The sequence below is a fragment of the Mauremys reevesii genome, linkage group 3 (assembly GCF_016161935.1).
Source record: "Mauremys reevesii isolate NIE-2019 linkage group 3, ASM1616193v1, whole genome shotgun sequence".
Classification (NCBI taxonomy): domain Eukaryota; kingdom Metazoa; phylum Chordata; order Testudines; family Geoemydidae; genus Mauremys; species Mauremys reevesii.
Genome location: NC_052625.1, coordinates 110,516,005 through 110,529,470, shown reverse-complemented (window position 1 = coordinate 110,529,470; position 13,466 = coordinate 110,516,005). Strand labels below are relative to the sequence as shown.

At 40.6% G+C, this 13,466-nt stretch overlaps 1 protein-coding gene across 2 annotated transcripts; it reads right to left on the bottom strand.

Moving 5' to 3' along the window:
* Positions 1 to 454: 454 nt before the first annotated feature.
* On the bottom strand, positions 455 to 13,042 carry LOC120400847 (pantetheinase-like). Of its 2 annotated transcripts, XM_039529998.1 has the most exons (7): positions 12,740 to 13,042; positions 12,533 to 12,663; positions 8,174 to 8,366; positions 6,080 to 6,371; positions 4,073 to 4,446; positions 2,338 to 2,508; positions 455 to 2,074 (listed from the first exon to the last, which is right to left on the bottom strand). In XM_039529998.1, exons 1-7 carry the CDS (start codon positions 12,950 to 12,952, stop codon positions 1,955 to 1,957), a joined length of 1,494 nt encoding a protein of 497 aa, XP_039385932.1. In that variant the 5' UTR covers positions 12,953 to 13,042; the 3' UTR covers positions 455 to 1,954. The 2 variants fall into 2 exon arrangements, with proteins under 2 accessions (XP_039385932.1, XP_039385933.1); XM_039529999.1 differs by lacking the exon at positions 12,533 to 12,663 and having other exon boundaries at positions 12,740 to 12,902.
* Between the last annotated feature and the right edge of the window lie 424 nt (positions 13,043 to 13,466).

Sequence of the window (13,466 nt, the reverse complement as noted above, 5' to 3'; positions counted from 1 at the left end):
TGGTGTCACAGAAAGAAACTAGGTTCCACAAGGCAAATTTCTCAGAGACAGAAGGAATCTTGGAATCCAGAATCACAAGTCTTATTCCAGCCTTTCCTTGCAGAAGAGGTTTCTTTGTCATGGTATGGGGAATCTCAACCTATCTTAAACTTGATGTTTTCCCCCCTGCCACTGATCCATATATCCTCCATTCTCCCTTTCTTCCTGTGATTTTTTTCAAATCACTTATGCTCCCATAGTGTGCAGTAACTGAGTTTAAAAGAGTCTTTCCCATTCTCTTTATTATGGCTGCCTTTGGAATTACGTAGGATGGTTGTACTTTAGTGACATAATCACATTTTAGTCTGTATGCTATCTTATGATGTTTAACCTGGGTCACATGTGCAATAGTTGAATACCTGATTAAGTACATCTAAAAAATAGAAACAGAAGTAAAAATTGCTGAAGACTACAATCTGAATGCAGGGTTTTTTAATCTTAAACAATTGCATTTAATTATAATAAGAAAATGGATACTGATATTTTAAATTCACTTTGAAAAGTAACTGAATCAAAAACTGTAGGTACAGTGTAGGTACAGATGTTGGCAAACCACGCTGTCCCTGCACGGAACCATGTTATAGCACAGTATAGTATGCACTTTCTGCTATGCTAGCTTAGTCACACAAGACAATGGCCCGGTGAGGCCGGTGAGGAAAGCCAGCCTTAACCAATCAGAATGAAGTAAACAGGTGTATCAATCATATAGTAATAAGTAACCTGTGTGATGTCAATCATGTAATACTGAGTAACCAGTCTGTAAGAAAGAGAATAAAAGCAGCGGTCTGGGACTATCCTGGGACGCCTCACTGCAGCCTTGTCTCGTCTCTGTTTCCCGATACAACAAAAAACTAAACACCCCGTTTAAATCACTCCAGAAAAAAGGAAGTTCACATGTCCCACTTCCAGTAAAGTATAGGTCCCACTCATGTGAACACTTACGCACATGAGTACCCTGACTACAACAGAACAACTAAAACAAGTCAAGTTAAGTATATGTAGGACCCTAAAAAACACAGAACATTCAACAGAACACACCCAAATCCTTTTTATCTTACTATTTTGATAGCGATGGGTGCATTAGAAATACTGAGGGTACATAGACCTGCATGAACATTATTGCACATTTCCTGGCATTTTCAGGACTTTTTGCATGGGTACAGATCAGTGTTTGAAAACTATAGCACAACTACAGAATTGCCATTTTTAAAATAAGCATATTTACCACATACTTAAAATATGCTCATAATGTACAATGCTCAGGGAAAATGTGTTGTATATGGATAACAGAATCATTTGAAACTATAATTTGGTGTGATGGGATAGTCTATTAAAAGGAAAGTTAATTTGAAAATGTAACTACATTATCTAATCGAAGGATTTCAATTTTTTCTCTTTTTCAAAATAATTACAGTACTCGTGGAAGGTATTGGATTGACAACTCGGAAGAATGGATCTAATTAATAGTTTACATGAATCTCTGATTTATCAACAGTTTTGTTTAGATGTGGGCCTGAACAAAATCCCAGAGGTGACCTCTACCCCAGCTCCTAAAGTAAATGTTTTAAGGGGTAAAAATCCAGGTTCTAAGGTGAGTTTTGTTGCTCAGGCCAATATCTGCTGATAAAGAACTGGATCCCGCCATATTAAAGTTAGTGGAAGTTTTTCTCTCAGTTTGAATGGCAGCAAAATTAAGCCAGCAGCAAGTAGAGGCTAACCGTTAATAAAGATGCAGAACTGCTGTCCAGTTAATTGGTTTTGTAATGGAATTGTGTCAATAATGTAACATGCACTGACTAGACAGAATATATTTAGATTGCAGAATATGAAAAATAAGATAGTAGATAACGACTGTAGTTAACACAGATTAACATTACAGGATGTTCCTATTCTGAGAAAAGCATCAATAGCCACATCATGGGAAAGCCTGTTGTGGGTGTGGGGGGTCCTTTTCATACCACCTCCCAAAGAGTGTCACTGACAAGACTGGTTTAGAAGTGCCATTCTGGTTTATCAGACGTCCATCACTTAATACCTAGTTTGAGAGAAGAAAGATAAATAGTACCATTAGCAGAGCAGTGTGTGGGGAACATTAATATGTTCAAGTATTTCAGTTTAGCTTGGAAAAGGACATGTACTGTACAACCCAATCTCTGACTCAAGCCAATTACCAAGAGCAGAAGGCCTCTGAGCATACCCAAGTTGTCACAATTGGACAATTTTTAATGTTTAGCACTGGCCTTTGTCATCTTAGAATAGGATCCTTTGAAATGCAAGTCTGAAACAACATCCTCTTACCTGAAATTCACCAGGCGCCAGTTGAACTCCAGTGAGCAAGACTTCTGGAAAGATGTAGCTAGTGCCAAATGTGCCACTGAGAGCGAATGTGTCAAAGCTGGTGTGAGCAGTAGCCACTGGCTGCCCGCAAGTTTTCAAGTCAGTGCTTTTACACTTCAGTAGTGTGCATATCTATGGGGAAGAAACAGAGGGGATATATTTGGAGAGCTTACAGTAAACAAGAGCCAGGCTTCGACAGCAGGAAAAATCTCTCATTGTCAAGATATTATAAAAATATTTACTCATATAATTAAGTCAGACCCATGGATGCTCTGATACCTTGTAATTCAACAGAATGCCGTGTGTGTGTGTGTGCGCGCGCCCACCCACTCAATTATAGCTCTGTAATTGACACAATTTGTGGCCTGAACAAATCACTTCAGCTCTGTCTCAGTCAATGAAATGGGGATTGTAGGAGGGTGGTCACCCCTCCTGCCCTGAAGGACTTGACATCAGCCCTGGAAAAGGGCTGAGGCTGAGAGAGAGCTGCTGCTAGGATAAGCAGCAAGCCTTGGCTGATTGGGGAACCAGCCACAGATGCAGCCACGTCCCAATCAGGGCCCAGCTGGTCCTTATACGAGGGCAGTCGGCCAGGAACACACAGTCTCTCTCTAGCTTGCTGAGGGAGAAGGGCCTGGCTGTCTGGGAGCTGAACAGAGTCCCTAAAGTGGAGCAGGGCTGGGGGAAGGCTAGAGGAGCTGGGGCAGCTCCAGCCTGGAAACCCCCCAGGCTGCAGGCCTTGTTAAAGGCCGGAAAGCATACTGGGGTTGCAGAGGGCAGCCCAAGGGTAGGCAGAGGCAGCAGGTCCAAACCCCCCTTGCTGGTGATGAGTGGCACTTATACTGCAGTCTGCCCCAGTGAACGGGGGCTAGATCAAGACTGGCAATAGCCATAGTCTGAGGCGAGGTGGGGATAGAGGGTGGGGGCACCCAGGGGGCAGCATCTCAGCCTAAAAGGGGCACTGGGGTCCAGGAGGGATTCAGGACCAGTGGCAAGTGGGACACTGGCCTGCAGAGGGTGCTTTGGAGGCTGGCAAGCTAATTCCCTGGACGACCAGCAGGAGGCGCCACAGGGGTGAGTCCCGCCCCGTTACAGGGATATTTGCCTGTCCTACACAGAAGGATCCGTTTAGGCTTACACAATGCTATAGAAAGGGTACTACACTGGAAATAAGAACGAACTCAAAAGCTATGTATAAAGGGTGGATTATATCCCTGTTTCTTAGATACATTAGCTTGCAATCCAAGTAATACATTAAAGAGTCCTAACAGCATGAGCATCGCTTCAACCTGATGCTAAATGTTCAAAGCTGAAACAAGCTGTCCCACAGGATAGAGCATATTTGCTGAGTCAGCAACAGGCTGTCCTCCTAAAGTTAGTATGTGTTCTAGGAAGGGGCTGTGTGCGTTCCCTTCCAGGTACAGACACCAACTTCTCTGAACCAAAGAATAAACCCAGGCCTTTGGCCAGGAAAAGACATCACAATCAGAACAGGAAGCATCAAGATCCTAAACTGGGTAAAGAAGACCAGTGGGGTTAATAGCATCCTATTTCTCGAACATTTGTTTTAAGAAAGCACTTTGTGATGAAGTATCTAACTATCCCTTGGGGCAGATGTGAAGGACTCCAAATGGAAAAGGGATGTTCCAGCCCTCCGCCACCCTACCCCATCAGAAATAAAGAGAATAAACTTTACCTGCAAATAGTATTCTCCTTCAACAACATGGAGGCCATCAAAAGCACCTAGTACATATACTTCATCTTCTCGCTTCTCCGCCATCCTGTAGCTCAAATGACAGCAAAGGTCTTTCTGGCAAACTGTTTGGTTTCCTTCAGGCTTAGTGAGTTCAGTGAAGGTGAACTGATCAAAGTAAATGACTCCGCTGAAATCATGGTCATCTGGTGAGAATCGTTTGAGGCTTGTGGCATACGAGCTCCAGTTGACAGCAATAGGGTAAGTGGGAGAAAGACGAGGGTGTGAACTCAGCTCTGCAACCAGGAGGTGACCGTTCTCTGTTTCTGTATTGTAATGAAATGCCCTGGGTCCATTTGGTCCATAGATGCCACTCCCTGTGTGTGACAGACAAGAGGGAGCTTTTAATCAGAAAGGAATTACCCATTTCGTATTGTGCACTTTATCATCACACATTAAACATGTGCAGAGTTTTATTCCATTATTGTCAGAACTATTTTAAAATCAAAATTAAAGCTTTTACTATAAGCCTGGTCTAATGCTCATTGACATCAATGGGAACTAGGCCAAACTCAAACGTTTCAGAGCATGTAAGTGACATGTAATGGGAGATAAATCACATGCTAGTAAGTGTGACTAAATTGGTGTAAATGACAGTGATTGGGAAAGAAGGTAGAAATTACACTCTTGTTGGATTTGGTCTTGTCTCTCTTAAGTAGTTTTTATTTGGCAGAGTGGCTGGTAACACTGTAAAGCAAATAAAACATTGTAGGGAAAACATGCCAAGAAGTCCCTTACCTTTGCACCTCCATGTAGGTCTTAAATGTGTGGCTATCGTTTTTATTTTACAATACCAAAAAAGACACCCCACCCACCCCCCACAAAAAACACTCTCTGAGGAAAGAAAGGAAAGAATAGGGCCATCTAACTTCAGCATAGCAATGACTCAGCATCAGTGGAGATGGCTGTGAAGATGCCTAAACAAAGGGGCCCAAGTAGCAAAAAGTTTAGTGCTAGCGATCAACTGGAATTGCTCCCCCACCGTAATACTAAGCTATAAATTAGACAAGCCTCATACATGAAAAAGGAATGACAAGTCTGTTCATGTGAAATGAAGAGTTATGCAAGTGTTAGACCCATCCTTAACAGATATATCAGATTGTTATACTATGCTATTGCTCTGGGACAATGGACATATACACAACTATAATATATGAATCCTAGCAACAGGCTGAAAAAAAAATTATCAAGGAACTCAAGTCTATAAAGTTTAATACTAGTTTATAAAGCAAAACACATATTGCATGAAAATCAGCCATCACAACTCAGTTAAGAGTATTCATCAGTACAAAGGCTAGGTCTACACTGGTAGACTTCAGAAGTCGGTGTATCTTAGGTCGATTTACCTGGCCATGAGGACGGCAAAGAGTCGACTGCTGCCACTCCCCCGTCAACTCCACTTCCACCTCTCGCCACAGTGGAGTTCCGGAGTCGATGGCAGAGCGATCGGGGATCGATTTTATCGCATCTACACTAGACGCAATAAATCAATCCCTGATAGATTGATTACTACCCGCCGGATACCCAATCCAGCGGGTAGTGTAGATGTACCCTAAGTCTCTACCTAATGGAGATACAAGTTTGTTGCATCAGATTAACAAATGATAGTTACATGGCATTGCTGAAAACAAAGGTCTGTGGTGAGACTACATTGAACCATAAAATCAAACTTCAGCAATTATTGCTTAACAAGGAATGTAAGTTCTACAAGTTAACCTAAAAAAATAGCTTGGAGCAGAAATAAAATGTTAAATTCTGAACCATCTGTGAATATTCATTACTAAGATCCTGATCCTGCAAATACTTACACACATATATAAATTTAAGTATATGAGTAGCTCTGCTGAAGTCAGCTGGACTATTCACATGCTGAACTTGAAGCATGTGCATAAGAGTTTGCAGGATCAGGGCCTAAGATACCAAATCAGTTAACCCAAGATTGTAAATTACCTGTCATATCTAAACTGGAGTTGCGTATATTTGCTGAAAGAAAATTGACACCCATTCCCATAGCCCATGCAGAGTGGAACTGACTAGCAGACAAAAGTGGTAGAGTATTCATCCAAGCTGTTGGGAACAACACAGTATCCACTTGTAACTTGCTCACCAGGACCACAGCAGGATCATGGAAAAGTATGTCCGCACAAGTGAAAATGCCAAACTTTCCAAAGGATGTATTGAAGGTGACAAACTCTGGCTCTTTAGGGTAATCAAACTGAGTTTCTGTCACAAAGAGGTTATACTGTTTATGAGAAAGAGAGAAAGGAAATACATTAGGTCATATAAATCAGAACTCAGTGCAGTTAAATTGTTTACATAAAGACAGGGAATACAGAGTCTAAGTTTCTGTTAAATTCTATTTTTTTCCCCACATTGAAAAAGGCTGGATTACAATGCAAAAGAAAAGTCAGACAAAGTATACAGGATTCCTTTTTCTCTTCCATGAATGGTATTTTAATTTATTCATTGGTAGGAAATTATGAAATATTGGATTTTTCATACCTCCCCCCGAGAATGTCCCTTCATATTTATAAATGGTACCAAATGGCCTTTTGGGAGTTTAAATTAAATTTCAACGATAGCAGAAAAAGTGATACAGCTAGTTAGTGCCTAGCATTTCTAGTGTCCTTGCTTTTAAACCATTATTTTAGTTGCATATAAATTTAAGTTTGGAGAATTTATTGTAGTTTCACAGTTTGTTCTCATAATTCCTTACTAGAGGTTGACATGATTTGTTGCATCTGTAGGCTGAGCATTGCACAATGAGCCAAGAGGCGAATGAGGGTGCACACGCCCATGGTTCTTTGTACTCCTCCTTGCACTCCTCTCCAGTGGAGTCCTCACCCAGCTCCTTCATTACCATCCTCCCCACCCAGCTCCTTCATTACCATCCTCCTTCATTATCATCATCCCAATCCTAATGTCAGGGTTCTTTGTGTCCCCCATTCCTTCCTTTCCCCCCATACCAGGGGCTTTGGGTGCACCCTCATGGCTCCTTTTTTCCTCCTACCACCCTTCTGATTTTCATGCTTTTCTTTCTTTTTCAGGGTATTAACATTTTAAACAACTGGGAGGATGGAGAGAGCTGAGATGGGGAAGCTGTTATGTTGGAAGGTGTTAATGGCTGCCATCAATTGGTTCTTTGTTCTACAGACAATTACAAAAAAGTGGTTGCAGCTGCTGGCTCTGCTAATCAGATGCCCGGGGCTGCATGTGTCCCTCTTTATACCCTTCAGGTTTTCCCAATTTTCACCAAAATCCATAGGGTTCTGTCCACTGATGCCTAGAACATTCCCTGTAACTTTGGAATTAATTGGATGTAGCATTCAGAAGCTATCTCATTACACCCAAACAAAGAAAAGCCGTCAAATTGAATGTAAGGCCTCACAATCTCAGCTGACTACTTAAATCACTAGCTACTTAAGTGCTAATCTACACTGGCAATGCTAAAGTGCTAGGCAACACGCTAACTTGGCTTGTGTAGTCCTGGCAGAGTGCTCTCTCCCAAACAAAAACAAACACCTCCACAAGTGGCGTGGCTCCCAGCACTGGTGCACTGTCTACACTATTGCTTTACAGCGCTGAAACTTGCTGCTCTCAAGGGTTTTATTTTTCACACCCCTGAACGAGAAAGTTGCAGTGTAGAGAAGCCCTAAGAGAGACCAAGTAAGTATTGCTTGGGGTTCACCAGTGCATTAATTTTCTGCCCTTCATAAGGTTTGTGAAAGAACAGTCAATCATGGCTGCCCATTGAAGCAAGAACTAGACTGGACTGGAATTTTTCAGGTTAATGTTTTGACAAATTGGGGCTAAAGTTTCCTCAGCTAGGATTCTGCAGCTGTGGCTCGGAAAGTAAATTCCTCTGACTATAGACACTGAAAATGTGACCTCTCCTGCTTTAACATGGCATCACACTCTGCTCCACTGCATGGCACTAAATACATTCCACAATAGTTTTAGTTATAGGATTTTGGAAAAAATGTTAGATATGATTAAAAGGAGTCAATTACTGCACTGAACTGTGCAAAGTTGTTTATTTCTTACCTTATGGTAGCGTGCCACCAATTTCCCTTCTGAATCAAAGACAACATCAGTATTATACTGATAGTGACCATCGCTGGGGCATTTGGGATCACTGGAATTACATGGCTTCTTGTCCCCAATATTGGCAACCACATAGATCGCATTACTCCTTGCCATGCAGCTGAGTCTTTCCTGCACTGGTGCAGGAGCAAATCTAATTGTCAGTGAGAAATTAAAAAAAAAAATTCTAAACTTAAGGCTTGGGGGAAGAAGAATGATGGATTTAAGTTAGAAGACCGCTGTTGTAGGGTAGCCAAATGAAAGTACAGAATAGACCATTGGTGAGTCTATAGAAGTGTTCAGAATAAAATCCAGAAGTCTCCCTTTGTGCCAGTATGGATTATCCTAACTGGACAGAACAGTGTGATATTGGGCTTCCAGTCTCTCCCCACCCCTACACCTCATTTTCCTCCTAGACTAGATTCCTCTCGCCTACCCGAACCCAATTCCTTGTTCCACTGGAAAAAAAAACCACACACTTGTGTGTGTGTATTTATGTATATTCACACCACACACACACACACAAAACAATAAAATAACATTATTACAGTTGCAAAGTCAAGCCCTCAAAAATTAGGAAGTGCCAGAAATGAGATTTGGGAAAGAGGAAAAGTGAAAGAACAACATTCCAACAGACCCACAAATATCAGAGGTTTGGATGTACGGGTTGTTTGTTTGTCTATGCTTGAAATCCAAACGTTTAACTAGTTACTAAAACATAATATAAGGACAATGTCACATCTCACTCTTCAATTTGAGTTCAGGAACCATTGCACATATTGTGTGCCGTCTTATCTTTGAGCAGGTACCCCCTATCTTAATGCGGAACATTTCTTAGGCTCTGATCCTGCAATAAGCTCCACACAAGCAGACCCTGAAACCTGTTTGGAGCTCATTGCAGAAGCAAGTTCTTATTCTGTACATGCACATCCCTTCATTCCTTTGCCCTGCCTCTATACCATGAGTGGGGAAAATGGGATAAAAAAACCCAACAATGTATCTTTAAAAATCAATTCAATTCAATCTATGACCACAAATGCTACAATGCCTTAGTCATAACTGTATGATTATTGAATGGCATCATTACACGGTCAGGATTTAACATTGTTTGAGTGCTTAAATTGTACATTTCCACACCTTAACAGGTTTGAATTGCTTTGAAACTCTTGAGTTTCCCTAAGTTTATAATTAGACATAGGCAAAATCACCACACTAGAGAGTTGTCCTCTGGCCCAATGAGCATTCAAGTATTTTATACAAAGTTGAACATCTTCAACAGGAAAGGCTGATAGAGACCCACCTTAAGTAACCAATACCATATCTGGCGAATAACCTAACCCTTGAACTACAGGTTACTGGGGGGAGGGATGTGTAGAAGGAAAACTTATTTTAAAAATTGGGGCTGTTTCATAATAGTTTGCAGAGATTAGTGTACATGCAGCTTTTAAAAATTTAAATTATTGAAAGATGCTCCAAGATGTATTAAACATGTTCTCTGGGAACTCATAGCTGTGTTTAAGCCTTTAAACAAGGCCCATTTCAGCCTAAATCTCCAGCTTGAAAATATCTGAGGTTTTTGGTTTTGGTTTTTTTTGCTTGTTTCTGCTCTGGATAGCAAATTCTTTGATGCAGGGAACTATGGGTGCAGGGGATGCAAGTGGTTTCCATTATATACAGGATTTACAGTTTGGTCTAATGGCTCACAGCACCCCCACTATATAAAATCTTGTCCCTCAGCGGAAATTTTTGCCACTGACTTCAATTAAGCCAGGATTTAACTCCAAATCTCTACTTTTGTACACTATTGATTACCATGTCATTGCTCAAACAAGCACAACAATATTTTAAAAGGTAAACACAGCTGAAACACAAAGCCAGGATTTGCAGCACTTATAAATATTAGAATGGCTAAACTCTAGCTTTACTCAGCATCAAGTGATGGTGGAACATTTGCATTCTAACAAGCTGGGGAAAATCACCCTTGCGTAGATGAAAAAACAAACGGACTCATTCTTCTAGAGCCACCTAGTGGCAAAACGTTAACAAATATTTCTATGACTATATATTATTAATCATTAATTGTAGCCGAGTATAACCGCTTATCATGTATTGACATTACTGTGACAGAATGTACTCATGTCCACACTCTACACGCTATTATAATAGTCTTTGCACAAAGTATGCCTTGGGAGATATCATTTAAAAATTCATTTGCTGATCAATAATATCATGGCAAAATGTGCATAGGAGCGTTATATGTGAAGTTCTAAACATAAGCTGAGATCATGACTAATAGTATGTTTTCCAGAAAAGTCTGGGGAGTGTCCAAACCGGTTCCTCAGAGTGCCTCAGCTAGGTGTAAACAAGGTCAACAGGCCATTACCTGCTAAGTGACCATTCGTTGGCAGGAAAGGGGGAAGGGACCAAAAAATAAAAATCTACATCTTAGCAAAGAAACAGCATTCCCTTCCACACAGACTGCCTGTCGCCATGCTCCCAGCCAGGATTATAAAAAGAAGGGGCAGACACCCCACAGCATGCCACCTCCCTTCCTCTCCTTGTGTCCATTGATTCACTACGTGAGAAGGGAAAAGGAAGCACCAATAACACAGAAGACGGGGTCCTGGCCTAAGAAGTTTGGCCAGTTAGACTGCTGAGAGCATGTGGTGAGAACAACTTTGCTTTGAATTTAACAGCTAAATTTAAAAGCATCAGTTGTGTTTTATGTTTATTTTTCTTGTAACCATGTTTGATTTTTATGCCTCACTACTTGTATTCATTTAGAATCTCTAATTTTTTAGTTTTAATCTAATCCAGTGTGTTTAAATTGAAGTATCTGGGAAACTCCATTTGGGGTAACAAAGTGTGTGCATATTATTTCTATTAAAGAAATAGACTTTTTATGACTTTGTATTGTCCAGGAGAGGGCTGGGCAGCACAGGACATACATTTCTTGGGGGGAAACATAGGAGAGGGTGTGTATTCCAGGAATCACCTGGAATAAAAATCAAGGCATGGTTGGCAGGCTGCAGCACACACCCAGACATAGCTGGGAGTGACTAGATGCTGCTGTTTGTGAGCAGTCCAGATTATTTGGAGGCTACATTAACAAAGCAGTGTAAAAGGCACCCCAAGTTAGAGGGCGGGGGTGACACAGCTACTCATTAGTCTGGATTGTAGTCTGGATTGTCTGATATATCACAATTACATCACTGCCTTTTATGAGACAAACACCTCTCAGGAATGGTCTAGATAATATTTAGTCCTGCCATGAGTGCAGGGGACTGGACTAGAAGACCTCTCGAGGTCCTTCCCATCCTATGATTAGCTATTGATTGAGATTCCTGTAATCCTGCCATATTAAAATATTAAAGACAATGTGATGTGTCTTAAGATCATTGAAAAATAAATAATTTAAAAAACTGCAATATTATGACCTCAACTAATGTTACAGTTTACAAAGAGAAAAAAAGGTTGTCAGCTTCTGTTATTTTATAATCATTTCTCAATTCTGCTTAACTGGGTACTCAGATACAGAGATAGCAATCACTTAAAAAACAAGGATTTTAAATTAGTAGGGTCTGAAAGTCCTTCTTTGAAGTAATTCAAGTCGAATTTTGATTTCTGTTTGTTCAGTAGTTTTTTTCTTTACACTGTTAACATGTTAGTACTAAAATGAATAAAGTTATTGGGATTATTTTCCTTTAAATGAACCCTAAAACCTACTAAAATAATGTTATTCCTTCATCTTAGAAATATTTCTATTTCATATTTGCTCTTCATAAATTATTGCACTGTGACATCATGGAATATCTCTTAGGACCTGATAACAAGAATTGCCAGTTAACACTGACTGGATTTTGACTTTTACTTAATCACCAAAAATGTGTTCAAGCACTAAAGAAAGATCACTGTGTCACGTCTCATTGATCAATTGGGGTTCATATAAAAACACAGATGATAGGATTTATTTTTTAAATCTTGGAACAGGCTTCCCCCATTTCAGTAGTGAACACTTCTTAGGTCCTGACCATGTCCCAGCACCCAACTAGAGATCATTGAAAAAGCAGAGCCCTTATAACTTGCATTTCATGTTTTTCTTTCAAATAAGCATTGAACCCAACAAGTACATTACATGAAACTGAGAAACTGTAATTAGACTACACTTTATGGGGAAAAAACAATCATGAAAAACTCAGATAGTACGTTCTTATGATTAGGCTACACAAGCCCCTATGAAGTCATTCATCTCCACCACTGAATGGAGATTTTTGACTCTTCCCCACCACCCACTGCCCCGTTTAGTAGCAAAGACAATACCTGTCAGGGTCAGTACATGGAATCCAGTTCACCTGTGGATCTGGGATGTCCTCAAGATAGGGGTAAATGGTTTCTCTTGTGAAAACCCAGCCGTAAATACCATCTTCAGGAGTCACAATAATACGTGCACCCTGGCAAAACAGACTAAATTAAATAAGTCTCCACCTAAATAAATACATCTCAGTACAGAAGAGCCAATGACAATACCTGCAGGGCTGCTGCTTTGATGGCCCCTTCCAAAACATCCATATTTTTGTTCATCAGCATCAAAGCATCTTCAGGAGAAACAGGTATTTTGGTTTCCTCTGATAATATAACTGAGTGCTCATACACTGCTGCAATGTAGCTGTCCAAAGCACAGGCCTTAAGGACAGACAAAGTAAAAATTGTAGCATAAACATGAGGCTGGGAATAGACCATGTTTGAAGCTTGTTAGTTGCTCAAATGACTGCAAGTACAGGCAAGTCTAGAGGATTAAATCAGAAAACTGATTGCCTCACTTTGGAAACCTCCATTACCTATTTAAATCAAGAGATTCTGTTACAGGAAGTCCACATTGTGCAACGCAGTTACCACGTCTAGAAAGTCTTACACCATAAAGGACATCTGAAGAAGTGAGGTTTTTTACCCACAAAAGCTTATGCCCAAATAAATGTTAGTCTTTAAGGTGCCACCGGACTCCTATTGTTTTTGGCATAGAAGACAAAAGACCTGCAAAAGTAATACTGTGCCATTTTAATTACCTTTTCGTTGCCAAAGAAGTCACTGTGAAAAAGCTGCAGAAAGACAGCACTGCTGATTTAGAAACACTGCATGTCTATGGCAGAGACAATGGTGTGAATTCAAGGCTAGCCAGCTCAGTAGAAAAACCAAGTAGGGTGAAATCACAGCAGGATCCAGTTACTTACACATGCTGGGCTAAACCCTTCTGCCT

Coding starts and splice junctions, on each gene's coding strand:
- LOC120400847 (XM_039529998.1), bottom strand. CDS start 12,952: ATGGTCTATTCCCAGCCTCATGTTTATGCTACAATTTTTACTTTGTCT. Junction 8,367..12,532: donor CCATGTACTGACCCTGACAG/GTATTGTCTTTG, acceptor ACTGACAATTAG/ATTTGCTCCTGCACCAGTGC. Junction 6,372..8,173: donor TGGTGGCACGCTACCATAAG/GTAAGAAATAAA, acceptor TCTCATAAACAG/TATAACCTCTTTGTGACAGA.